Raw genomic sequence first — 24,983 nt, forward strand, 5'->3', positions numbered from 1 at the left:
CATATGCTTAGCAGTTAACCTTTAACATCTTGATGTCAGAGAGACTGAATGCCTGGTAAGCATTCTGTGTTTCTGGAGGGTGGAAAGGAAGAGGCTGTTATCTTCTCAATTCCTTAAAGTGAGAGAGTGCTTAAAAGGCACAAAGCTAGGGAGAGTGGTCTTGCCCTGAGGGTAAGTGGTGATGACCTTGGAGGAGGAGGTATAGAGTAATCTCTTTTGTATCAGAATACCATCTTGGAATTCTGTAGAAAACCAGAAACTGCATGGTGGTCTGAAGTGCATTCGAAGTGCTGACATTCTGATGGCTTTGTTGTTATCAATTGCTCACTTAAATTCAAAATCTTAAAATGCTGTTACAGAATTTCTGGTGTGTCACAGTGTATGCAGGGTCCTGATCATTAACACTTTTCTGCTTGCTACCTGACAGGCAAATAATTGAATGGGCAAGAAGCCTGGATTGTTAATGGTGGGTCCTCCCCTACTGGGTTTAGGCCCCTTCAGGGCAAGTAAGGGAATGTTGGAGTGCCTAGGTATACTGTACTTCAACTATACAGCAAACTGAAGCCCTTTTTAAACTCTGTTCATGAGCTCTAATCTCATTGTAAAAAGAGAGGATGAACAAAATAAACATAACACTTGTTCAATTCAATTTCAGGCAACACAAACTTTACAATAAGGAGCTGTACGCTGACTTTATTGCTGCCCAGATTAAAACATTATCATTCTTGGCTTACATTATAAGAATATACCAGGTAGGTTATGCAAAGGATTTTTTCACTATTGTAAGTAATGTAAGTTCTGTTATAAGGAAACAGCCAGAAGAGGAGGAGGAGGATGAGCAGCACAGCATGCGTCTGGGGCTAGGGAAGGAGGAGACTTGTGTAGCAAATTTAGAGTTACAAGTTTGTTCTATTTGAGAGAGGTTAAAATATACAATTAGAGCATCCGGTTCAAGTCTGCAGACAAAGCTTCTAGCTAATAAAAGTGCATACAGAACAGTTGTCTGCTGAACTTCCTTTTTATAGGCAGAATTTTTAAAGAAAATCAGTGAATTTCTGCCAGGTGGGACTATAGACAATTATAAATACTAAAAACCAAACTGTTGTTTAAAATGATCTGCATTGCAAATGTAACTTGAGCATATTTACTTTACAGGATTTGGTGGCTAAGTACTCTCAGCAAATGGTAAAAGGAATGTTGCAGTTACTGTCCAATTGTCCAGCGGAAACTGCACATCTCCGAAAGGAACTTCTAATAGCTGCTAAGCACATTCTTACCACAGACTTGAGGAGCCGTATGTATTTTTTTTTTTTTTGGTAGCCTGGGTAGAAACTATTAATGTCTCAAATTCAAACTCTTCCTAGTAGCTTCAGATGCTTTGGCTTTCTTTCTGTCTGCCTTTCTACCATGATTTGATAATGATTTTAAATTTGCTTAAAGTGGACTTAATTTGATTTTTGAGTTTTTTGAATGAGGGTTGTTGGGAAAATTGGGCACAACTTTTTTCTGTAACTTTTTTCTTTTTTCCCAGGCAAAATAACTTGTCCTATATCCTGGAGTGGGATGGACAACTAAGCAAGGTGCCCTGGCAGCTTGTTCTCACCTGCTTTAAACTTGGGCGTTGCAAAATTGTTACTATATAGCAGTGGTCTCCAATCTCTTTAAGCACAAGATGACTTTTTGAATTTCAGTCCAGAATCTACCTCAAACCCAAATACCCCTACCCCACACCTTTCTCCAAGTCCCCACCCTTCTCACTCTGGGAGAGGGACAGAGTGACATCAGCGCCCCTGCCTGTGTTCCCAGGGGGCAGTTCTGAGGCTCTGGGCAGGGGCAGTAGGGGGAAGGGCAGCTGAAGTGCACACACACATGCTGTAGGCACTCTGCTAATCAGCTGGGCGACATTTGAATCTCTCCTGGATGGTTGCCAAAGTGATCAGCTTACAGGGAACACTGATCGTAGGTGGAGTAGCTCACTATTGCCATGTCACTGCCGTGATTGATCTTCTGAAGTTAAATTTAGCTGGTCTAGTTAAGACTTGCTAAATCAAACTCAGAGGGTGGCTAGTACTCCTGCTCCTGTGAGGAATAAGGGAAGCTGATGGCCTCCCCGTGTGTGGACGGCAGGGAAACTCGACTCAAGATACGTTGACTTCAGCTACGTATCTTGATTCAACCTTCCCCATTAGTGTAGACCAGATCTATGTGTGCTAACAAGGTTTCGCTGCTTCAGGTGTTAGAGCGGGACTGGGGAGGTACAGAGCAAGTAGTACAGAATGTTTTCCTTAGGTTTTCCAAGCTTTAGGGTTTAGTATTGTAATCACACTTAAAACTAGTTTTATTTTGGATGCTACGTGATTGAGAGGGATTCCTGATGCTTAAAACTGGACCTGATGTGTGAACTAGTGATATGTCCGAGTGGAAGACATTTTCAAAGTGCAACCCCTATGGTGATTGACAAATGATGTAGTACTTGTCATTCTGATTCCCTCCCCTGCTTTTTTGAGCTTAATTTTCTGAGGGGTAGGCAGGGGAGAGAAAAGGTGTCCTCTTTTTTCCACTACTGGTGCAGTAAATGCAGTATTAATCATAATTTATTTGCCAGGGAAAGGTTTTAAAAATTAACTTCAAAATCTCATTTGTTAATGCTGCTTAAAATTAAAATGCAGCTTTGAGTACAGACATATTTAAAAGTTTACATTCCAGTTGTTGCTGCTTGTTCTGAATTGCAAGTGCCATTTTTCTTTCAAAAGATTTAAAAGGATATAAATTAGATTGAATCTTCAAAATTCATGGGTATTCATATAATTTTGCCATTTGTTAAATCTTTGACATGAAGTCATATTAATTAGCCATTAGCAGAAACCCCTTAATGGCATGTTGTGCATAGTCTAATTTACTTAATTGGTTTTAATGCAGATGATTGAAACAAATTAGGGTAGTGACACAAAACCACAAAGATAGATGTTAAAAATGGGGCTTTCATGCTGAATATTTTAATTGCTTATGATCAAAATTTGTTAGTCTTGACTAATAGGACTTGTGATTTCCTCTGAAGATATTTAGCAAAACAAAGACAAAGCAAGAGGGTGATCATTAAGCACAGTTCCTTTTCTGTTCCTTGACTTGAATCTTCAGTTTACTCCACTCTTACCCTTCTTCATTCTTTTCCCCCCCCCACATTTCTCTTTTACCACGTCTGAGGTATGCCCTGTGTATACTAGTTTCAATTCTGCATTTGAAATGCTTACTCTTGGTTTAATCTCTTATAGTAGTAGACGGTTAATTGATTCTAAAGACCTCCTAATGTGTTTTTAAAAAACCCAGAACTATACATCTGCTAATATTGTTTTCTTCCTTTTCTGGGCCCTTCCTAAATCAGAGTTCTCTAGCAACTGTGCTGATGTTTTCCTTTCCTCCTCGTCATCTTCCTTGCACTTGCATGCACATCTCCAAATTACTGGCTCCCCTTTAGGGTTGCTAGGTGTCCAGTATTCTACCAGACAGTCCGGCTTTTGCACCCTCTGTCTGGTAAAAAATTTCAGAAAATTCCGGACATGTGCAATGTCCTTTATTTTCTGTTTTTCCAGCTGGGCCCTGGATGGAAGCCTGGCAGGGGAGTGGCTGGGAGACAGGGCCTCAGTCGGCGCTGGGAGCCTGTGGTAGCATGCAAAAGCCTGGTGGGGGGAGTGGCTGGGACTAACTGTTCTTATGGTACTAACTAGCATACAACCACAGGCTCCCAGCGCTGATCACTGGCTTGCCTCCTAACGGGGGCCTGTGATTGCGTGAAGAAGCTGGGTGGGTGGAGTGGCTGGGACTTCTGCACGCAACCAGAGGGAGTCCCAAGCTGGGAGGCGGGGATGCGATCGGCACTGGGAGCCTCTGGTTGCGTGCAGAAGCTGGGCAGGGGCGGGGAGTGCCTGGGAGACGGGGTGCAATCAGCGCTGGGAGCCCTCGGCTGATTGCATCTGAGGACGAGTGACACCTTGGGGAGGAGGAGAAGCCCAGTCCCTGCTCCTGAGTGCTGTTCAAGTGCGTTGTGGTCCCGTAGTCCAGGAGAGAAGCCTGCAGGTGCTTTGTAGTTGCGTTTAGGCACCTTCCATGGGCTCTCATCCAAAACTGACTGGGGTGGAATTTCTCCTTCTTCCCACTGGGACACCCAAAGACCTGGCTATGGGGGAGTCACCTTTTTACCCGTGGTCGCCCTTCTCCCCCCTGCCATTGTGTTGCCCCCCGGGTCTGCCTCTCTCTGCTTTGGGTAGCAGGCGACTGCTTTGCAGAGCAGACTCTGTTGCCTCCCCCTTTGTTCCCAGCTTGGTGTCTCTTGGTAGTAGCCACCCATGATGTGTGTTCTCTCCCCCCCCCCCCCCGACAAATTTTTAGCCCGTGTCTTCGGTATTTTTTGGGAGGCCATCTGGCAACCCTACTTCCTTTTCATTTCAAGAATCCATGCAAAATTGTCCTCCTTCGTTTTAAATACACAACTAGTTTTTATGTATTCCTACCTAATGCAGATTTTTTTTTCTACTTCACTCTCTGCTCTTGTGGCTTGTCTAGCAGTTGACTTCTTGGTTACTGTACATGAGCACGTCTTCTCCACGTCATCTTCCCATCATCTGCAGTACCCAGACAGAAAAAACTAGTTAGCTTTCCAAGCTCTTAGATGCTCTTCTTAAAGAACATTTCTCCCTTGTCTATTTCTGTTAATTTGTTGGTTATGCCTAAATGCTTTCATGTATTCATCATGACCCATCCTGTATTTTGAGATCCGTATATTTTGTGTGATAAATTGTAGACAAAAGATGTTGCATTGTAACCTCAGCCATGTGTATTGTTTGTTTAAAAGGAGCCAATGGACTTTAAAAAACATGTTAAAAGCAACATTTCTTATAGTACTAACATTTTTAAAAGTATAAAGATTTCAGTTTCCATGCTACTTGACATTACACTTATTTTTTTATTTTTGTATTTCTCCATTTAAACAATGAAAATTCCATTTCACTTTCATTGATAGTTTTGCTTAGTATTATTTTTACTTTTCAGACACCTATTGCTTCAGTACAGGCAGTCCCCGGGTTACGTACAAGATAGGGACTGTAGGTTTGTTCTTAAGTTGAATCTGTATGTAAGTCGGAACTGGCGTCCAGATTCAGCCGCTGCTGAAACTGACCGCCAGTTCTGACTTACATACAGAATCAACTTAAGAACCCCAAGCGTCCCCAAGTCAGCTGCTGCTGAAACTGATCAGCAGCTGATTCCAGGAACCCCGGGGCAGAGCAACTCTGCCTCGGGCTTCCTGTAGTCAGCGCTGGTCAGTTTCAGCAGCAGCTAAATCAGGACGCCTGGGGCAGAGCAGCTGGGGTGCTGCTGGGTTGCTCCAGTAGCGCCGCTCCTCGGCACTACTGGACCAACCCAGCAGCACCCCATCTTCTCTGCCCCAGGCGTCCTGATTCAGCCGCTGCTGAAACTGACCAGCAGCGGCTGAATCAGGACCAGAGCAGCTGGGGGGCAAAGCAGAGCCAAGCCGCGGAGCGCGCCTGGGCTGCCTCGCTGCCCGAGCCCCCCCGCAGCTTTGCAAAGCCGCGGGGAAGCCGGCAGCGGAGCAGTCCAGGCGTGCCTGGGCTGCCTCGCTGCCCGAGCCCCCCCGCAGCCAGCTTCCCCGCGGCTTTGCAAAGCTGTGGGGGAGGGAGGTGGACGGACGGGGGCTCGGGCAGCCCAGGCGCGGCTTTGCTCTGCGTCATCCTGGTCTGCAGACCAGGGAGACGCAGAGAAAGCCCCAGAGTACACGGGCGGCAGGACTGCGAGGTCCCGCAGTCCGTGTACTCTGGGGCAGCCCCGCTCGTATCTAAGTCGGATCCGCGTAAGTCGGGGACTGCCCGTATTTGGGGTTTGAAATTATTCATTTAAAATTGTGGAAATAAAATAGGTTGTAGGACATAATAACATTTGATCCTACTATAAGTTGATAACATCTTTTATGTATTATGAAATTGCTTTTTAGGGATTTTCCCCTCACATTTTTTATTTTTGTTTCTTGGAGTTTTTTTTTATACCAAATTATGGCTTTGATTATTTGCTAAAGTATATCATTTAAGGAGCAAACTAGTGTAAAGTTCCTAAGTAAACAGACTTTCTGTTGTTAAGATATTGCTTTTTGTGTGCTTGAAAAATGACTTGTATAATTTATTGTAGCCTGGCTGTGGTTAAGTACATTAGTTACTTGATGCAATGCTTCATTAACTTTTGTTTTGTTGTTTTCCTGGTGATATATGTAGTGGGTTTTTTTTTTGTATTACAGAATTTATTCCATGCATGGACAAGCTGTTTGATGAATCTATACTAATTGGCTCAGGATACACAGCTCGAGAAACACTGAGGTATGAGATTTAAACCAGTGGTACACATGAACCTCTTTAATCTAGCAACCCTGGGAAACAGGGTTTGCTGGATTAAAGATTTTGTCAGGCTAGGAAAGGAGTGAGGAGTATGGGAGTGATGGGGAAAAGTCTCCAGTAGAGCATGTCACTGCCCCCACTCCCCCCGTCCATACTATAAGTGCTTCAGAATTAGGGGCACCTGGAGTACAGACTAGGGATGTAAAAGCCTGTTTAATTAGTTAACCAGTTAATGTTATCAATTAAATGGGATGAGCAACCTCTGTCCTTCCCCTGCAGACTGGGACTGCCCCTTGCTCACAGCTGCGCTGTCCCCAGTTGGTTAACTGTAATCGGTGAGCCTCAAACAGGTGAGGCTCACTGGTTAAACATTCATCTGTCTGATTGCTTGTCAATGGGATTTAATGGTATTTATATTTAGTGTTTTCTTAAATATACAAAGTTCTAAATCATTCACTGCTTTTTATAGTAAAAGCTGTGTTGTTCAGTCCTGTACCAATCTTCATAGAAAGTCTGGCTTATAGTCTGGTTGGTGTGGGGCTGGCAAGCTCCCTACCTAGCTTTGTGTGGCTCTCTGGAAGTGGCGACATTCCCCTGCTGCTCCTAAATGGAGGAATGGTGGTGAAGGGTTCACAGTGTGGGGGTGGGGTTGTGGCATTGGAGAGGACTTTGATTGCAGGTGGGCAGGGAGTTAGGGTGCCAGATCCAGGTGGTGCTCATCTTGGGTGGCTCCTCAGAAGAAGTGACGTGTCCCTGCTACTCCTAGACTGAGGTGTGGCCAGGTGTCTCTGAGTGTTGCTTCCTCCCATTGTCCATAGTTCCCAGCCAATGAGAGCTGCAGAGCCAGCGCTTGGGACAGCCACACCTAGCCACACCTCTGCTTCGGAGCAGCCGGGACACGTCGCTGCTTATGGGGAGCCAAACTAGATGAATGCTCCTCATATCCAGCATCTTGTACTCCAATCCTCAGCACTGCTTGCCTCCAAACTCCCTGTCAGTTAACTGGAATTTTTTATTTCCTGGCACCCTCCCATTATCCCAACATGCCAGATAAGAAAGCTTTTATTGTGCTTAAGAAAATAGTTGTATTTCCTACTCTCCGGTAAGTGGATGAGAGATTTTTGGCAGGGGTTGTCTCACTGTTCTTGCTAGGGATGTGAAAGGCTGCTTCAGCCCTGCAAGGGACCCGCTGTGGACTGGGGCTGCTCTCATCCAGAGCAGCTCCTGTCTGTGGTGGGCAGTCCGGCTGCCCCACAGGCAGAGGCTGCTGTGGCAGGAGCTAGGAGCTGGTAGAGCCTGCTTCAGCTCCAGTGTGAGCGGGAGCATCGGGGGCTGTTCTAGTTGGGCTGGAGCGATCCTCAGTCTGGGCCTTTCTTAACTGGTCAAACCTTAAGTTAACCTGTTAAATGTTAGGCCAACCTAACGTTTAACCAGTTACTGATTAACTAGGCTTTTACATCTCTAGTCTGACTTGCTGTTTTAATAGCACTTAAATCGGGGCTTTACAGATGCCCTTGTGGCAAGATGGAAGCATCAGGATGAGTGGAGAGGGATCTTTTCTACTCATTTTTTAAACTCTTTTAACCGGGATTCTCTAGTTTGGCAACATTAATGATCTGGAATGGATGCTGCAGGACCTGAAAGTCCCGGTGGAGGATCAGTGGTACGGATTCTGAAGGGCCAGCAGAGCAATGAGCTGATGGTGGGGCTGCTCTGTGCATGGTAGTGTGACTGCCCAGCAGGGATGGGAGACCTCATACCAGGCTATCCAGTGGTGCTGGAAGCTGCAGTAGCTTGTTGGGGCAGGGAGCTGTGGTGCTCATGGCTGCCCGGCAGGACCCAGCTCCCCAGTGTAGTGCACATAGCTGCCCGGTGGGTCCCGGAGCCATGGCAGTGATGTCTGCCCATTGAGGTCAGCAGTGCAGTGGGGCCAGCAGGGGGTGGGGAGTTGGCTCGGAGACCAGTGGCAGGGCCAGTGGCTGGGGTCCAGAAATGAAGGATTTTGCCGGATTGAGGAGATCTTCTGGGACTGGTTGGGTCCAGAGGGTGCTGAACCAGGGGAGTCCAACCTATAGTACAGTATGGGGTCCCTGAATAATAGAATAATAATAGAATAGAATAATAGAAGAATAATAGAATAGAATAATAGAATAGAATAATAGAATAATAGGACTGGAAGGGACCTCGAGAGGTCATCGAGTCCAGCCCCCCGCCCTCAAGGCAGGATCAAGCTCCGTCTACACCATCCCTGACAGATGTCTATCTAACCTGTTCTTAAATATCTCCAGAGAGGGAGATTCCACCACCTCCCTTGGCAATTTATTCCAATATTTGACCACTCTGACAGTTAGGAATTTTTTCCTAATGTCCAATCTAAACCTCCCCTGCTGCACTTTAAGCCCATTACTCCTTGTCCTGTCCTCAGAAACCAAGAGGAACAAATTTTCGCCTTCCTCCTTGTGACACCCTTTTAGATATTTGAAAACCGCTATCATGTCCCCCCTTAATCTTCTTTTTTCCAAACTAAACAAGCCCAGTTCATGAAGCCTGGCTTCATAGGTCATGTTCTCTAAACCTTTAATCATTCTTGTCGCTCTTCTCTGTACCCTTTCCAATTTCTCCACATCTTTCTTGAAATGTGGTGCCCAGAACTGGACACAGTTCTGCAGAGACTGCAGAGACTCTGAAACCGTGAAGAGAAACAAACTATGTAAGCTCCAAATTCTGACCTCTGTACAAAGTTTAAGATTTTAAATCACTTGCTGAACATACACTCTTAAAATTCTCAGTAAATAATTGTAAAAGTAAATGGAATACGTGTATCTATGATGATCACAGTTGAGAGATCTGTGTAGTGTTTTCTTAGTCCTTTTTACTGGACAGTCACTGAAACATGGAGTTTAGGAATTGTTAACTAAGCAAGAGTAACTTTAAAATATTGTGAAATTCAAGTATTCAGATGGACATATGTCCCTCAATGACTTATGCTTTTAAAACGTTTTAAATGTATTAAAACAATTAATTTTTCTATAATAATTATCAATTTTCTTTTATTCATACAAGTTGATTTTTTTGTAAGTTAGTGTGTTGGTATTTGTACTTTAATCTGAGTGAATATTTCTGCATATGTACAGTAGGAAACAGTCCAATTGCCAGATAAGTACAATTTCCAAATGAGTGTGAAACCCCTGTTTTTGTTAAAATACAAGCTTATATTTGCATATTTAATGGCATTTTTCATGTACATGTGGAGATGTTTATTGCCTCAACAGATGCATGGTAAATTTTTCCTAACATGGTCATTATGTGCTACGTCTAAATGTGCCCCATGGGATAATGGTGTACAGAATAAAAACTTGAATGTTCTCAATTTTTGGGGACAGGAATTATGAAAGTTTCTGAGAAAAGTAACCAGTAACATTTTAAAGTTACATTCTCTTACCTCAAAACAAGCAAACATTAAACCAAGCTACGTGTTGGAGACATACGGAGAGGGGAGAAAGAAAAGCAGAGGAGGGAATATTAGGGTTTAAACAAGTTCTGTTGGACAATTAGTGCTCCTATATTAAAGCACAAAGGACATGTATAATAATTTATATACAGGAAATAACATGAAAATAAGAACAGCCATATTGGATCAAATCAAATGTCCATCTAGCCCAGTATCCTGTCGTCCAATAGTGGCCAATGCCAGATGCCCCAGAGGGAGTGAACAGAACAGGGAATCTTCAAGCAATCCCTCTCCTGTCACCCATTCTCAGCCTCTGACAGAGGCTAAGGACACCATTCCTACCAGCCCTGGCTAATAGTCATTGATGGACCTAACCTCCATGAATGTATCTAGTTTTTTCTTGAACCTTGTTAAAGTCCTAGTCTTCACAACCTCCTCTGGCAAGGAATTCCACAGGTTGACTGTGGATAAATACATTATATTGAGAGCTATATGTTAATGTACAAATGAAGCTATTACAATTTAAACTTCAATATTTAAAATTGTTTTAATGTAGGAACCATTAGTGATGTCTGAGTAGCAATGTATTATAACTGTATAATCAATACAGTGTCTTTATTTCTTTTTTTTATCCATAGGCCACTTGCATATAGTACACTGGCAGATCTGGTACATCACGTCCGTCAGCATTTACCACTCAATGATCTCTCCCTTGCTGTCCAGTTGTTTGCCAAGAACATTGATGACGAGTCATTGCCTAGCAGTATCCAGACTATGTCCTGCAAGCTTCTTCTAAACTTGGTAGACTGTATCCGTTCCAAAAGTGAACAAGAAAATGGAAATGGCAGAGATATTCTCATGAGGATGTTAGAGGTATTGATTTGGTTGAGAAGTTGAATATTGCAATTGTATAGAAACTATCATCCATATCTCTTATTTTTAAATTAATATATTGCCACATGCATCTTGATACCCTTGCCTCTTTTCCATTCACTTCCATGGAACATATGGGAATAACTGTACTGAAATGCACCATCTAGTCTTGTCTATTCATAGAATACTACAGGTTGCACCTCCCTAAACCAGGATTCTCTCATCTGGCAACATCACAAATGTTGCTGAACAAGAGAGCTCCGGGACAGAAGGACCAGCAGCTGAAAGCCCTGGGCAAGGCAAGGCTGGTGGTAGTGGGGCTGAGCATCAGCAGCTCAGCGGCAGGGCCATGGTAGCAGGATGGGGCAGCACAGCAACCTAGCTGGGGCCGGGGCAGCCCGTGCGTGCTGACCCGGCAGTGGGGTTGTGCTGCGGCAACCTGATGGGGCTGCGTGCCGGCCTGGCAGTGGGAACAGAGCCACGGCAACCCCACGAGGGAAGCCTTTTGGGGCTGTGGCAGCAGAGCTGGGGCCATAGCAACCCAGCTCGGGCCAGCGCAGCCCATGCATGCTGGCCCGGCAGCAAGGACAGTGCCGTGGCATCCCTACAGGGGAAGCCTGATTGGGGCTGCAGCTGTAGCTGCAGAGCCTGGGCTGCGGCAGGTTGGCATTTGGATGGGGGTCATGTACTGGCCGGAAGTGGGGCCAGGGCTGCATGCTGCTGTGCTGGCTGGAGCAGCAGTTATGGCAGCAGGGCCAGGGCAGCTGTATTGCCTGGTTGGCAGCAGGGCTGAAGGAGCTGGAGGTGGGGAGGAGGGGCCCGGCAGGGTGAAGGGGGCCCGTGGCAGGGGCCATTCCTTGGTCCGGCAAATTCTCTCATCCGGGACCACTTGGATCCAGAGGGTGCTGGACCAAGGATGTCCAGACTGTAGAACTAGAAGGGATGTTGAGAGGCGATCTAGTCCAGTCCCCTTCCCTCATCGCAGGACCATGCACCATCTAGATCATCCCCGATAATGTCTATCCAGCCTGCTCTTAATTATCCCCAGTGATGGAGATTTTACAACCTCCCTAGGCAATTTATTCCAATGTTTAACCACCCTGACAGTTAGGAAGTTTTTCCTAATGTCCAACCTAAACCTTCCTTACTGCAGTTAAAGCCCATTGCTTCTTGTTCTATCAGCAGAGACCCAGGAGAACAATTTTTCTCTCCTTCTTGTAACACCTTTTCAGATACTTGAAAACTGCTATAATATCCCCACTCAGTCTAATCTTTTTTTTACATTGCTGTGAGCAGTGTCCAGTTCCAGAGATTTCAGAGACACGATTTAAAACTTGTGCAATATCTTAACCAGAAGGGAAAATGCTTTCATCCCCAGCTGGTGTTCCGCTTATGTTCTAAAACAGGAAAATTGAATTGTTAATTAATTTAAGGTCCTTAGCATGCCTTTGTGGAATAGTGGGTGTGTTCCCATACCTTTCTATTTAATAAACAGCATCTTTAGGTTCTCTTGTTCTAATACCCATCTTTTCAGCTGAATATTTGATGCATAGCCCTAAAAGCCTTCAGGGTGTAGCCAAGTTAGTCTGTACAGCATGGGTTCCCAAACTGGGGTGTGTGAAGAAATTTTAGGGGGGGTGCGAGATGACCCGGCTTCCCCCCCATCAAGTTTTGCTGCCCTGTTCAGTTCCTTTTTTCCTTTTTGTTTTGTTTTGTTTGGTTTTTTTGCTCAACAAGTCTTGCTGCTATTTTTGGGGGGAGCGGGGGAGGGAGGGCTTTTCAAAAATCAAAAAGGGGGACGTGATGCCAAAAAGTTTGGGAACCACTGCTGTACAGGATAAACTTCAAAACAACAAAAGGTCTGGTATCACTTTATAGACTAACAAAACATGTAGATGGTATCATGAGCTTTCATGGGCACAGCCCATTTCTTCAGATGACTGGAGTTATGAGTTTAGGATGTGCAGACCCAAAATAAATGGAGAGGAGAGAAGGGGGTAGGAAAAAGAGAAGGGGGTGGGAAACAAGGAGCAGAGGGAACTGCTTTATATATTGGGAGTTTTACCAAAGGGTTAAGTGCACGTCCTCTGTTGAACCTTGTTTACATTGAGATTTGTGTATCTCCCACTGCAGTCAAATGTTAGTGGCCTCCACACCTACCGCCTTGTGACCTAAATGTTCTCTGAGCAGTATTTATACATTTAGTTTAACAACTGGAGACTTTCACAAAGATGTCAGGGTGAACACTGCCTTTGTAGTGCAGCCTTGAGGTCTTAGAGCAGATGTAGGAATCAAAGCCAGGTCAGTCTGTGATCTCATACTCTTTGTCTTCTGGGCAGGCAGGCTCAGACACATTAGATCCTTGAAAATTTTGGTTTTCTCCCTTCCCCATCTTCTCTCATCTGCTTATAATGATTCCTTAATATCACGGCTCTGCTGCTGGAGTAAGGGTGAGGGTAGGGGAGAAAAGGATTAATAGTGGATTGTAAAGCATTATGCTTTTCACTCAGTACACAAAATAGATCTGACCCTAAATATGAAGATTCTTTAAGATTAGATGGTATTGTGGTGCCATGTAGTATATAGACAGGGCCTTATTTCCAGGTATCCTGTGACTTTTGCTTATTTATCAAACTGGAAGTTGAAATTCAGAAAAATAATCAATACCATTATTGAAAGAAGGTGAAAAATATGAAGCAATGGAGAAAAGCATAGAATTATGAGTTTATGAAAACTAGGAGACCTGCAAGTAGTACTATAGGAGTGTTTATGACAGTTCTGATTTTTGTTTGAAAAGTACAGGTCTTCTGTAGCACAAAAAATATAGGTTTTGTTTCCAATGCGGTTTTAGCTACTAAGTTCTAATTTTAATGTTAAGAGTTTGAAGTATAAAACACTGTTAATTAAGGTTGTTTGCGTTATTGGAATTACAAGGGATGTTTCTCTGAGGCATGGCTCTGATGTCAGACAGATCAGGAAAGTAAACATAATGAGACCAAATCTCATTTTGGGGAGCTTTATTAGTCTTGAAGTATTTTTACTTTTGGAATGTGTTAAGTTAAATAAAATATCATTCGATTCAGAAGAGACTTTCAACAGTGATCCCTTGAATTAATATAGAGCTATTTGATATTTTTGAGATTGTGAGTATAATTTCTATTAACCCAGCTGTCTAGGTCTGAAACTATTTGTTTCTAGTGTATTAATGTTAGGTTCAATCTTCAAAATAAACTCAGTGTCGTCCCCCCCCCCCCCCCCTTTTTTTCTCTTCTGTCTCAGGTTTTTGTTCTGAAATTTCATACAATAGCACGGTACCAGCTTTCTGTTATTTTTAAGAAGTGTAAGCCACAGTCTGAACTTGGTGCAGCTGAAGCTGCTTTACCTGGAGTACCAACAGGACCAAATGCAGCTCCTGTTCCATCCCTTGCCCCTGCCACTCCTGTAGCCCCAGCACCAGTTCCTGTGTTTGAAAAACAAGGAGAAAAGGAGAAAGAAGATAAGCAGACGTTCCAGGTTACAGATTGCCGAAGCTTGGTAAAAACTTTGGTCTGTGGTGTCAAGACAATTACGTGGGGCATAACATCATGCAAAGCACCTGGTGGTAATATTGCACATCGACTTGTCATTTTGCACTTTATAAGAAAAAGTCAAATTTTACTTGTAAAAGAGACAAACTTTGCTTATTCTTTCCTTCTTCCAGAAGCACAGTTCATTCCTAACAAACAGTTGCAGCCAAAGGAGACACAAATCTATATAAAGCTGGTGAAATATGCAATGCAAGCTTTGGATATTTATCAGGTATCGAGTCTGGCTAGAAAGTATTTGTGATACTTTTATATGCAGAAGCTTTGTATGCCTTGTGTTTTAACACAGACTCTTTTTTGATTCATGTATAAGATTAATAGAGAGTTGGTTTATTAAGTTTGCAGATGATACCGACGTGGGAGGGTTTGGAAATGCTTTGGATGATAGGGCCATGATTTAAAATGATCTGGACAAACTGGAGAAATGTTCTGAGGTAAATAGGATGAAGTTTAATAAGGACACATGCAAAGTACTTCACTTAGGAAGGAACAGTCAGTTTCACACACAGAGAAAGGGAAGTGACTCTCTAGGAAGGAGTACTGCAGAAAGGTATCTAGGGGTCATAGTGGACCACAAGCTAAATATGCGTCAACAGTGTGACACTGTTTCCAAAAAAACAACATGATTCTGGGATGTATTAACAGGTGTGTTGTGAGCAAAACACAAGAAGTCATTCTTCCACTGTACTCTCCGCTGATTAGGCCTCAGTTGAAGTATTGTGTCCTGTTCTGGGCACCACATTTCAAGAAAGATATGGAGAAATTGGAGAAAGTCCAGAGAGGAGCAACAAAAATGATAAAAGGTCTAGAAAACGTGGCCAATGAGATAAGACTGAAAAAATTGGGCTTGTTTAGTTTAGACAGGAGAAGACTGAGGGGGGACATGATAGTTGTTTTCAAGTATTTAAAAGGGTGTTACAAGGAGGAGGGAGAAAAATTGTTCTCTTGGGCCTTTGATGATAGCATAAAAAGCAATGGAGCAATGGGTTTAAACTGTAGCAAGGGAGGCTTAGGTTGGAGATTAGGAAAAATTTCCTAACGGTCTGGGTGGTTAAACGCTGGAATAAAATTGCCTATAGAGGTTGTGGAAATTCCACCTCTGGAGATATTTAAGAGAAGGTTAGACACACATCTATCAGGGATAATCTAGATAGTGCTTGGTCCTGCTGTGAGGGCAGGGGTCTGGACTTGATGACCTCTCAAAGTTCCTTTCAGTTCTAGCATTCTATGAGTCTATGAAAATGAAGTCTATGGGATTGTATTTATATACCTAAGTTTTAGGGGGTTTTATTTTTTTGTGTGGAATTTATATTTGAAATGCATCTGCTATAGAATTTCATTAATTTAAAGGTCTATAAAATAGTTTCTCTGTGAGGAAAAATATGTACTTTGTAAACAAATATTGTATGCCCTATTTTATGTTGGAGATCAGAATCTATGAAATAACAATTCTGCCTTCAAAAAAAAATTGTGAAGAAATTCACTTACCATATGCCTGACTAAAATCTGTAGTTTAAAGTAGGCTTGGTCTGAAATTATGTACTTGCCCAAATATAATGTGATCTTTGTCTCTTCCTCCTCCTCCTTCTTATGACTTGGAGACTTTTAATTTCATAATTATGCTTAAAATGTCAATTTTCTGATGTACGTTTTGAAAGCTTCCCAGGGCTGTGGCATTGTTATCTTGAATGTAAGCCAATATAGACAACTGGTATTCTATATAGATAATTTGAGAATAATAGGGAGATGGTTTATGTTGTGACAATTTTACTTAACTGTATATTAACTCTGTTGCATTAGGTTCAAATAGCAGGAAATGGCCAGACGTATATTCGAGTTGCGAACTGTCAGACAGTCAGGATGAAAGAGGAAAAGGAGGTCCTGGAGCATTTTGCTGGTGTTTTCACAATGATGAATCCTTTAACTTTTAAAGAAATCTTTCAAACTACTGTTCCTTATATGGTGGAAAGGATCTCCAAAAACTATGCCCTTCAGGTAAATGGCTTTGCTTTATACAGCAATGAAACAATATAAATATTCTGCTAAGATGGTTTTTATTTTCTGTAGTTATTGTTTTGTATGTAAAATTAAACCATGTAACTGAAATTTAAGCATTTCAAGTTAACAGTGCAAGTATCAATGGACTCAGGCGTTCAGGTACTGAATGTAGTAGATTTTTTTTAGTTCTGCAGAAAGTAGCAACTATGGCTGCCAGAAGTTTCAACTACTGTCCTTCTGTGCTAATTCCCATAGGGTATGTCTACACTACAGCATTAACTCGAGTTATCTTAATTCGAAATAGTGACCTTGAATTAAGCTAATTCGAATTAACGCCTCTAAACACAAAATGCAGCTTGAATTAGCATTTTGCTAATTCGAAATACTGCATCCACACTGACTGGACACAGAATCAGATTTAAGGCTAGCCAGAACCAGGTCAGGCAGGGCATCAGGTCAGGAGTGTCTGTGTGTGGCTGCTGCCTGAGGCTATCTGACACCTGTGCTTAAAGGAACACCTACCCCTGCTCCCCCGGGCAGCCGGGTCTCAAGTGTCCCTGCTTGCTTGCCTGCCTCAATGAGGGACAGCAAAGCATCTGTCTCTGCATGCTCTGGTTGCCCTCACTTGGGACACCATAGCACTCTGTAACACGGAGCCAGAGCTGCCCCTGGGCACTCTGGTGCTTCTCGTGGACGTGTTGCTGTGAGCCTGGCTGCAGTTTCTACAGGCTGCCATCCCAGAGGTCCATCAGGGGGCTTCCACCCTGAGGAGCATTAAGAGCCTCCCTGGTGTGCCCCATTGGGGGCTTGTGCCTCATTCCTCCCTCCTTCCACTTATCCCTTCCTTACTCTCTTTCCTGATGTCAAATAAAAACACATTTCTTGCCAAAAACAAACTCTCTTTGTTGACCTAAACTGGGGTGGGAATGATGGTGGGAGAGGGGAGGGGGAAACCTGGGAGGAGGGAACTGGAAGGAGAGGCAAGGAGAGGAAGGGGAAGGAGAAGCTCAGGGTTGAGGGTCTTGCCGGACCAACTTGATTTTCATGCAAACCTGCTCCTGGGTTCGCATGTGGCCTTTGGTGGCCATGCTGGCAGCTTTTCTGCCATAGACGGCTGCGTTCCTCTGTCTAGTGCGGAGATCATGGACGTTGGGGGCATCCCCCAAAACCTGAGTATGGTCCACCCTGATCTCCGCCCTGGACCAGGAAGGCACCTACTTTCTGCGGGCGCTGGCAGACTGCTCCTTGGGCGCAGTGGAGGGCTGGCTGCCAGTGGATTGCTGGCTCATGTTTTGGGGCCACTGGGTTGGGGCAGTGACTGCTGGCTCTGGGCTGGCAGGCTTGGAGATGGCACAGGCACTGTGGCTAGAGTCTGCCCCTTTAAGGGCTCCGGGGGGAGGGAGAGAAGAGTGTTCCTGGTTTGGCCCAGGTTGGCCACCAGGGGAAATTGGGAAGGCTTGGAGGCCAGCTAATTAGGACTAAGCATCTACGCAGTGCTTATTCTGAATTAGCTAATTTGTGTTTGGCGTTACTCCTCGTAGAATGAGGTTTACCAAACTCTAATTAAGCGCCCCTCTATTTTGAATTTAATTAGAAATAGCGGTTTGCTTGTGTAGACGCTATGGAAGTTAATTCGGAATAATGTCTGTTATTCCGAATTAACTTTGCAGTGTAGACATACCCTTAAAATCACAATGCAGTCTAATACTTGTGCAAAAACTATAGGAGGTGGGTCAGTTAAATGAAAAGTTTGTGTTGCACAGGGAACACGATAATGTATCTTTTGTGCCTAATTTGAGCTAAGTCTCTGATGGTGGAACAATAACATCAGTGACTATTTTTTTTAAAAAATGGGACCAATTTGACATTCCCCAAGTTCTTTTCATAATGGAGTTACTGTTGCCCTATCTGCTTCTTTTGACAGATTGTTGCTAATTCCTTTTTGGCAAATCTTACCACCTCTGCCCTTTTTGCTACAATTCTGGTGGAGTATCTTCTAGATCGGCTGCCAGAAATGGGCTCTAACGTGGAGCTGTCCAATCTATATCTCAAGTTGTTCAAGCTAGTCTTCGGCTCTGTTTCACTATTTGCAGCTGAAAATGAACAAATGCTGAAGGTAAAGTTCATTTTAACCAAGGGAAGTAAAATATTCCATTTTATTGTGTTTAAATTTTTCTTCACTATTTTTGACAAGTAAATGCTTTTCCTGAAATGGCCATTTTAACATTTGAAAAATGTTCTTTGTTTTCAAACCCCTCCCCTCCACAACAAACAAACAAACCCCATTAATAACAATAGTGGAGAAATCAGAGGATGGCCTGTTCGTAAGAAATAATATTCATGAATGATTGTTGCATTTTGGGAACTATAAAGTGGAAAATTATAAGTCTTTATGATTGAATATTTGAGTTGTCTTCTTGGGAGTTCCATAAAGTTTTCCCTGGTCAAATGATTTTCATGTTGGGCTGTGTATCTTACTGTATTTTTATCACTTTTGCCCAGTAGTTGGCAACCTGCAGCCCATTGGGTTTCTGTGTGCGACCTATGGAACTCCCTCTGCCCCTTCCCCCTGCACCTCTTGCACATTGGGGACCCTGCACTTACCTACTCCTTCCACTCCCTCCCAGCATTTCTAAAGTGCTGTGAATCAGATGATTCACCTTCTATCCCTGATCATCATCTTCCCTCCCGGATCTTGAACACCAGGAATCAGCTGATTTGTGGTGTTAAATCTCTGAGAGGGAGGGGAAGGAGAAGGGACAGGTGTGTCAGGGGAGGAGGTAGGAAAGAGGCCACCTTGGGGATATGAGGAAAGACGTGGAGTGGGAGTAGGGCCTACAGTGTGGAGGGAAGGGTCACGCAGCCCCTGGCAAAATGAAAAGTAACACACATTGAGGCAGGGGCCTACGGGAAGTGCATGCTGATTGCTAACAACATTGTGAGAGCCATGCACTCCCTCTGCTTCTTTATGTTCAGAGCCCTATATATTTCTGCTCATGTGAATAAAAGTTTTGTATCCATACAGGGCTCTGTTTATGCTAATTTTGCTGGCAATTTAATTTGCCCATAAAATGGATGGCTTTGTGTTGCAAAGGCGTGATAAAGGGGAATCAAGTGCAATGTATTTAATCATTCTTGGGGCAATGCTTAGTGCACATGCCCAACTTCAATCTTGTGGCCCGCTGAAATGAAGGAGGGCCTCTCAGGTGGCACACTCGCTAAGCCTTGGTTGCCCATGGCTGGTGCAGCCACAATAAAAAGTTCAAATTGCTGCCCCTCCTTTAATAAATCTTCTCTAGTCATTAATGCTTAATTGTAGCCTGTATTATGACATAGCTTTAATGACAGTAGTATGTGCAAGTAATGCCATCGAAGTCTATATTGGAAAACAGACCGTGACAAGTGTTGTCTAAGGTGCCTCATTAAAAGAATCTTAGAAATGTGATGGTTTCTATACTTAAAAAACACAAAGTAAGATGTTTTCTTAGGTCCACTTACTGTGGATATAGGCGAAAAAGGAATGCTATTTTAATATAACCCTTTCTGCCTGCTCCTCCTCCTATTCCCTCTCCCCCAAACGATTTTATATGGATAGATACTTAGTTTGGGGACTTGTTATGAAAGGACTGGTTGAGTGCTCTCTAGACAGAGCAGTCTAGTTTTACGGATTACTAGTTCAAATCTAAGTTTTATTATAGATTATTTTTTTTAGGAAAAAGTAATCTGAAACAATATTTATGTAATGTGCTAAGTTTCCCCTCACCTGTCATCAAGATCAAGGTCACTTAGATTTTATAAACTTTAAATCCAATTTAAATAGTATGATTTACTGCCTTCACAGTTCCCTGCTTCTGTTACATTTTTATTTCAACGGAATTGATGATGTGGCCTTGAGTAGACAATTTAATTGAATGATGAAAGCTATTCACGGTAGTTGTGTAGCAGAGTACAGTGCTTTCAGATGTTGTTAAAACCTATAGTAATTTCACTATTCGTACCTGAGATGAGACAGTCCTGATACCACCTCCAATTTTTAATCGTTTCCACAAGCTGTTAATGTTCTACAATCTCAGAAGCCAATGTTGTGATTTTTCTAAATGCAGAGTGATTTAAAATATTGAGTGCTTTTAATAAAAAATTAGTGAAGTTAGTGCTAATGAAAATGAAGGCTTTAATGATAGAGCAAGATCTAGAGCGAGAAGGTACTGTAAAACTCTGTCATTTATCTGTGATATTTCTGCTAGTCCATCCTTAAAGGTTTTCGGAGCACAGGCTGCCAATTATGTCAGATTCAGGATTTTGTTTTGTACAGAGTAGCAGGATAAGTGACCAAATTCTTTCATCTGTGACTAATGTGAACCCATGTCTCCAGTGGTTGAGAGTGATACATTTCTTAGCTCTCATTCGAATAAACTTTCTATATTTTTAATGTTTACCTTTTAGCAGCCTCTTTGTTAAACTTGTGTTTCTGCTGCTTACCTGTATCAAAGGTATTTGAGGCAGTCAAGGAAGGTTATTTCATCTAGAAGATTGACAGGCAAATAACTTTGTATTCTGTTGAACTTTAAATAGTGATGATGAAATGGATGCTTTAATCTTGAAGCTTTACTTTTTATAGCCGCATTTACACAAGATAGTGAACAGCTCTATGGAACTTGCACAGACTGCCAAGGAACCATACAACTATTTCCTTCTACTCCGAGCACTGTTCAGATCTATTGGAGGAGGCAGTCATGATCTCCTGTATCAAGAGTTCTTGCCTCTGTTACCAAACTTATTGCAAGGTCAGAACAAATATCTTCTCCTGTTTTTAAATGAGTATTTTGAAAAAAAGTTCTGTTACACTGGTATAAATGTTTTTATAGATCTTACCAGTAGTGATTCTTGTCATGTATATTAAATATCTGAATATAGCTTATTTCCTCTTGCTAGTCATTGCCTCAGTCTCCATTGTTCTGGCTACCACAGCTCCTGCTGTTGTCTCTTTCTGCCTCCCATTGCGAGTTTTGCTCTGCTCATTCTTGTTGGCATGGAGAACTGAGGAATAACAGTAGGGTAGGAGAAGCAATATGTCCAGACTCCTGGCAATGTGGGGAGATTGCTACAAAGAAAAGAATGGCTCTTCTCAGATTTAAAAAGCAAATAGTGACAGTGTTTTAAGACAAACTAATTAAACAAAACTAACCAAACAAACAAAAAGTCAAGCAGCACCTTAAAGACTACCATAACATGTAGATGGTATCATGAGGTTTCGTGGTCACAACCCACTTCTTCAGATGAATGGAGTTAATAAAGGTCCAGTTCCATATTTTGTTGTTCTTTAAGATGCTTAATACCATCTACATGTTTTGTTGGTCTTTAAGGTGCTGCTAGACTATTCATTGTTTAAGTTTTTCCAGTTACAGACTAACATGGTTACCCCTCTGAAGCTAATTAAACAAAATGAGATTGGCCAAAAGGGTAGGCATGACTGAAAAGATAGCAACCAGAAGTATGCTTGCTGAACAGGAGAGCAAGCAGAACTACCAAGATTTGAAGAGAAGTAATTAAGATACGGAAAGTGAAATCTTGTGCTACCCATCTTGCACTAGGAAATTTTATTTTCATTTCAGTTAACAAATATAGCTAAGCTACATATAATCAAGTAAATGTGTAACAGCTGAACAGTAATGGGGTGGGCACAGGTGGCTCCCTGTGCATACAGGGCTGGTTAACCGTGTATAGGGTTCACTTTCACATTCCTAGTATAAACCAGTCTGTACATAGAGTGCATTGGGTAAAATATATTCAAATGGAATTACTACATGGGCTTATGGAATAAATGCCAGGAAAGTTTTTATGTATGGAAAGTAGGGGTGAGAAGTACAGGCAGTCCCCGGGTTACGTACAAGATAGGGACTGTAGGTTTGTTCTTAAGTTGAATCTGTATGTAAGTCGGAACTGGCGTCCAGATTCAGCCGCTGCTGGACAGTTTCAACAGTGGCTGAATCTGGACGCCAGTTCTGACTTACATACAGATTCAACTTAAGAACCCTAGGCATCCCCAAGTCAGCTGCTGCTGAAACTGATCAGCGGCTGATTCCAGGAAGCCCGGGGCAGGGGCTTCCTGTAGTCAGCCATTGGTCAGTTTCAGCAGCGGCTGACTTGGGGATGCCTGGGGCAGAGCAGCTGGGGTGCTGCTGGGTTGGTCCCGTAGCGCCCAGAGCGGTGCTACGGGACCAACCGGCAGCGCCCCAGCTGCTGTACCACAGGCGTCCGGAGCAAAGCCGCGGAGCATGGGGGCAGCGGGACAGCCCAGATGCGCCGTGGCTGTCCTGCTGCCCTCGGGCTCTACGGCTTTGCTCTGCTTTGCTCCCCTTCTCCCTGGCCTGCAGACCAGGGAGACGGGGAGCAAAGCAGAGCAAAGCCGCGGAGCACGCGGGCAGCGGATAGCCCAGACGCGTCTGGGCTGTCCCGCTGCCCCCGTGCTTCGCCGCTTTGCTTCCTCTCCCTGGTCTGCTGGAGACCAGGGAGACGGGCCCCGTTTGTAACTGCGGATCCGACATAAGTCGGATCCGCGTAACTCGGGGACTGCCTGTAGTATGCATATTTATTAGTAGTATACACTGGCCGCTTGAATTTCCGCAAGAACACTGATGATCTCATGTAAGAAATCCGTGCTTCTCGCGGAAATACTATGTTGCTCCCGTTCGGGCAAAAGTCCTTTTGTGCAAAAGCTTTTGTGCAAAAGACCAGTGTAGACAGCTCAGATTTGTTTTGTGCAAAAAAGCCCCGATTGCGAAAATGGCGATCGGGGCTTTTTTTGCGCAAAAGCGCGTCTAGATTGGCATGAACGCTTTTCCGCAAAAGCACTTTTTGCGGAAAAGCGTCCGTGCCAATCTAGATGCGCTTTTCCGCAAATGCTTTTAACAGAAAACTTTTCCGTTAAAAGCATTTGTGGAAAATCATGCCCGTCTAGATGTAGCCATCAAGTAATAGACTTATAGTTGGGGAACAGATACAGAGAAGCAGCTTTACCAAATGTATTAAATGTAGTAACCTTAAGGCAATGGTTCCCAACCTTTTTTTTATACAGCCGCTGGGCAAACCCATTCACAAATTTTTGGTGGACTGGTAACATTTTAGTTCCATATTTGGTATACAGATGATGAATATGCAGATAAAATGTTGCTAGTCTGCCAAATATGTGCCCCAGCCCCCTGAGCACAGCAGCTGACTTCAGCTGCTGCAGCCACCACATGGTGGGTGGCTGCCAGAGCTGAAGCTGGCTTTTCGCGATGGCTCTGGGGGCTTGGACTGGGATACACCCCAGCGCCCAGAGCCTCCACAAACAGCTATTGTGGCCAACTAGCCAGCGGTTCACGGCCTGGCCCTGGTCCGCGGATCGGCATTTGTGAAACGCTGCCTTCAGGTACACTGATTGTGATTAGGAAATTACTGTCTTGTTTTAGACATATTATTATAGTGTCTGTTTTTAAAAATATGTGACCTCCCTACTGTTTTTCAGGACTTAATATGTTGCAAAGTGGCCTGCACAAACAGCATATGAAAGATCTGTTTGTAGAACTCTGTCTCACTGTACCAGTTCGATTGAGCTCCCTTCTCCCTTATCTGCCAATGTTGATGGATCCTTTGGTGTCAGCTTTGAATGGATCTCAGACCCTTGTTAGCCAAGGTTTGAGAACTCTTGAATTGTGTGTGGATAATTTACAGCCAGACTTCCTGTATGATCATATTCAGCCGGTTCGAGCAGAGCTTATGCAGGTAAATATGTAGTTTTTATTAAAACCAGTAGGGGTCATTGATCACCTAAGTATCACAAAACCTTTGCTTTGAAATTTGGGATGTCTGAATTTGAGTGGTCTGTGTTTTGAGAACCTTTCCCATTAGGTCTGTGTACAAAGTATAGACAGAACTTTCAAGCTGGTTTGGTGCATATATGAAACTTTAAAATTTGAACAAGACCAGGACTAGGGATGTAAGGTGTCCAGTATTGGATTGGACAGCCCAGTATTTTTGTTTTCCTTGACCAATTTTTTTCCCACCATGTTTGGTATTTTTTGTGAAACTATCTGGCAACCCTAAATGTAAGTCGACTATCCAATAAGCATAAGCTTAAGTAGTGACTCCACTAGTTGCTCCCCCCTTGTAGCCTCTGTGACAGCAATGTGGGGGGAGCAGGAGCTGGTACTGGAGGAAGCTGTCTTAAAAGCTGGTTTCCCCCCACTCCCAGCACCATCTCCATGAGGCACAGTGGGGAATGGGCACAAATGGGGACTGAAGCAGTCCTCACTTGCACAGGTTTCCACTGCGGCATTTCAGTCTTTGAAATGTAACAAGGGCCCCCGCTTACGTCCCTGCTGTCCCTGTGCTTCCTGTGGTGCCCCCACCTCTTGCTTCCTCCATGAGCTGGTGCTGGGGGGAGCAAACTCAAGCTGGTTCCCCCCAGCACTGACTCTGGGGTGCCACCTGCCCCCCTCCCTCTGCCTCTATCAGAGGCAGTGTGTGTGTGTGTTTTGGGGGGGAATGGGAAGGCTGCTGCAAAGCAGCCTCTGTCCGCAGAAGTCCCAGTGGGGGGCTGCCCTTCTTTCTCCCCATCTCTTCCCCCCGCGGACATGAGCAACTGCCACTAAGCAGCGCCTATGTGTAGTGGCCAGGGCTAGCTGCATTCAGGGGCTG

At 43.7% G+C, this 24,983-nt stretch overlaps 1 protein-coding gene across 5 annotated transcripts in view; it reads left to right on the forward strand.

Annotated features, from left to right (window-relative positions):
• Positions 1 to 24,983, forward strand: part of TRRAP (transformation/transcription domain associated protein) — a 178,844-nt gene that overhangs the window by 17,187 nt on the left and 136,674 nt on the right. For all 5 annotated transcript variants that reach the window (XM_075899522.2, XM_075899523.2, XM_075899524.2 and 2 more), the window contains 10 exons: positions 656 to 752; positions 1,156 to 1,294; positions 6,302 to 6,380; positions 10,488 to 10,722; positions 14,002 to 14,323; positions 14,423 to 14,520; positions 16,107 to 16,301; positions 18,229 to 18,420; positions 20,923 to 21,088; positions 23,812 to 24,068. In XM_075899522.2, coding sequence (XP_075755637.1) covers positions 656 to 752; positions 1,156 to 1,294; positions 6,302 to 6,380; positions 10,488 to 10,722; positions 14,002 to 14,323; positions 14,423 to 14,520; positions 16,107 to 16,301; positions 18,229 to 18,420; positions 20,923 to 21,088; positions 23,812 to 24,068 — 1,780 coding nt within the window. The remainder of the gene's footprint in view (positions 1 to 655; positions 753 to 1,155; positions 1,295 to 6,301; positions 6,381 to 10,487; positions 10,723 to 14,001; positions 14,324 to 14,422; positions 14,521 to 16,106; positions 16,302 to 18,228; positions 18,421 to 20,922; positions 21,089 to 23,811; positions 24,069 to 24,983) is intronic.

Source organism: Pelodiscus sinensis, chromosome 15, assembly GCF_052426305.1.
Source record: "Pelodiscus sinensis isolate ZL-2025 chromosome 15, ASM5242630v1, whole genome shotgun sequence".
In the NCBI taxonomy this organism is placed as follows: Eukaryota; Metazoa; Chordata; order Testudines; family Trionychidae; genus Pelodiscus; species Pelodiscus sinensis.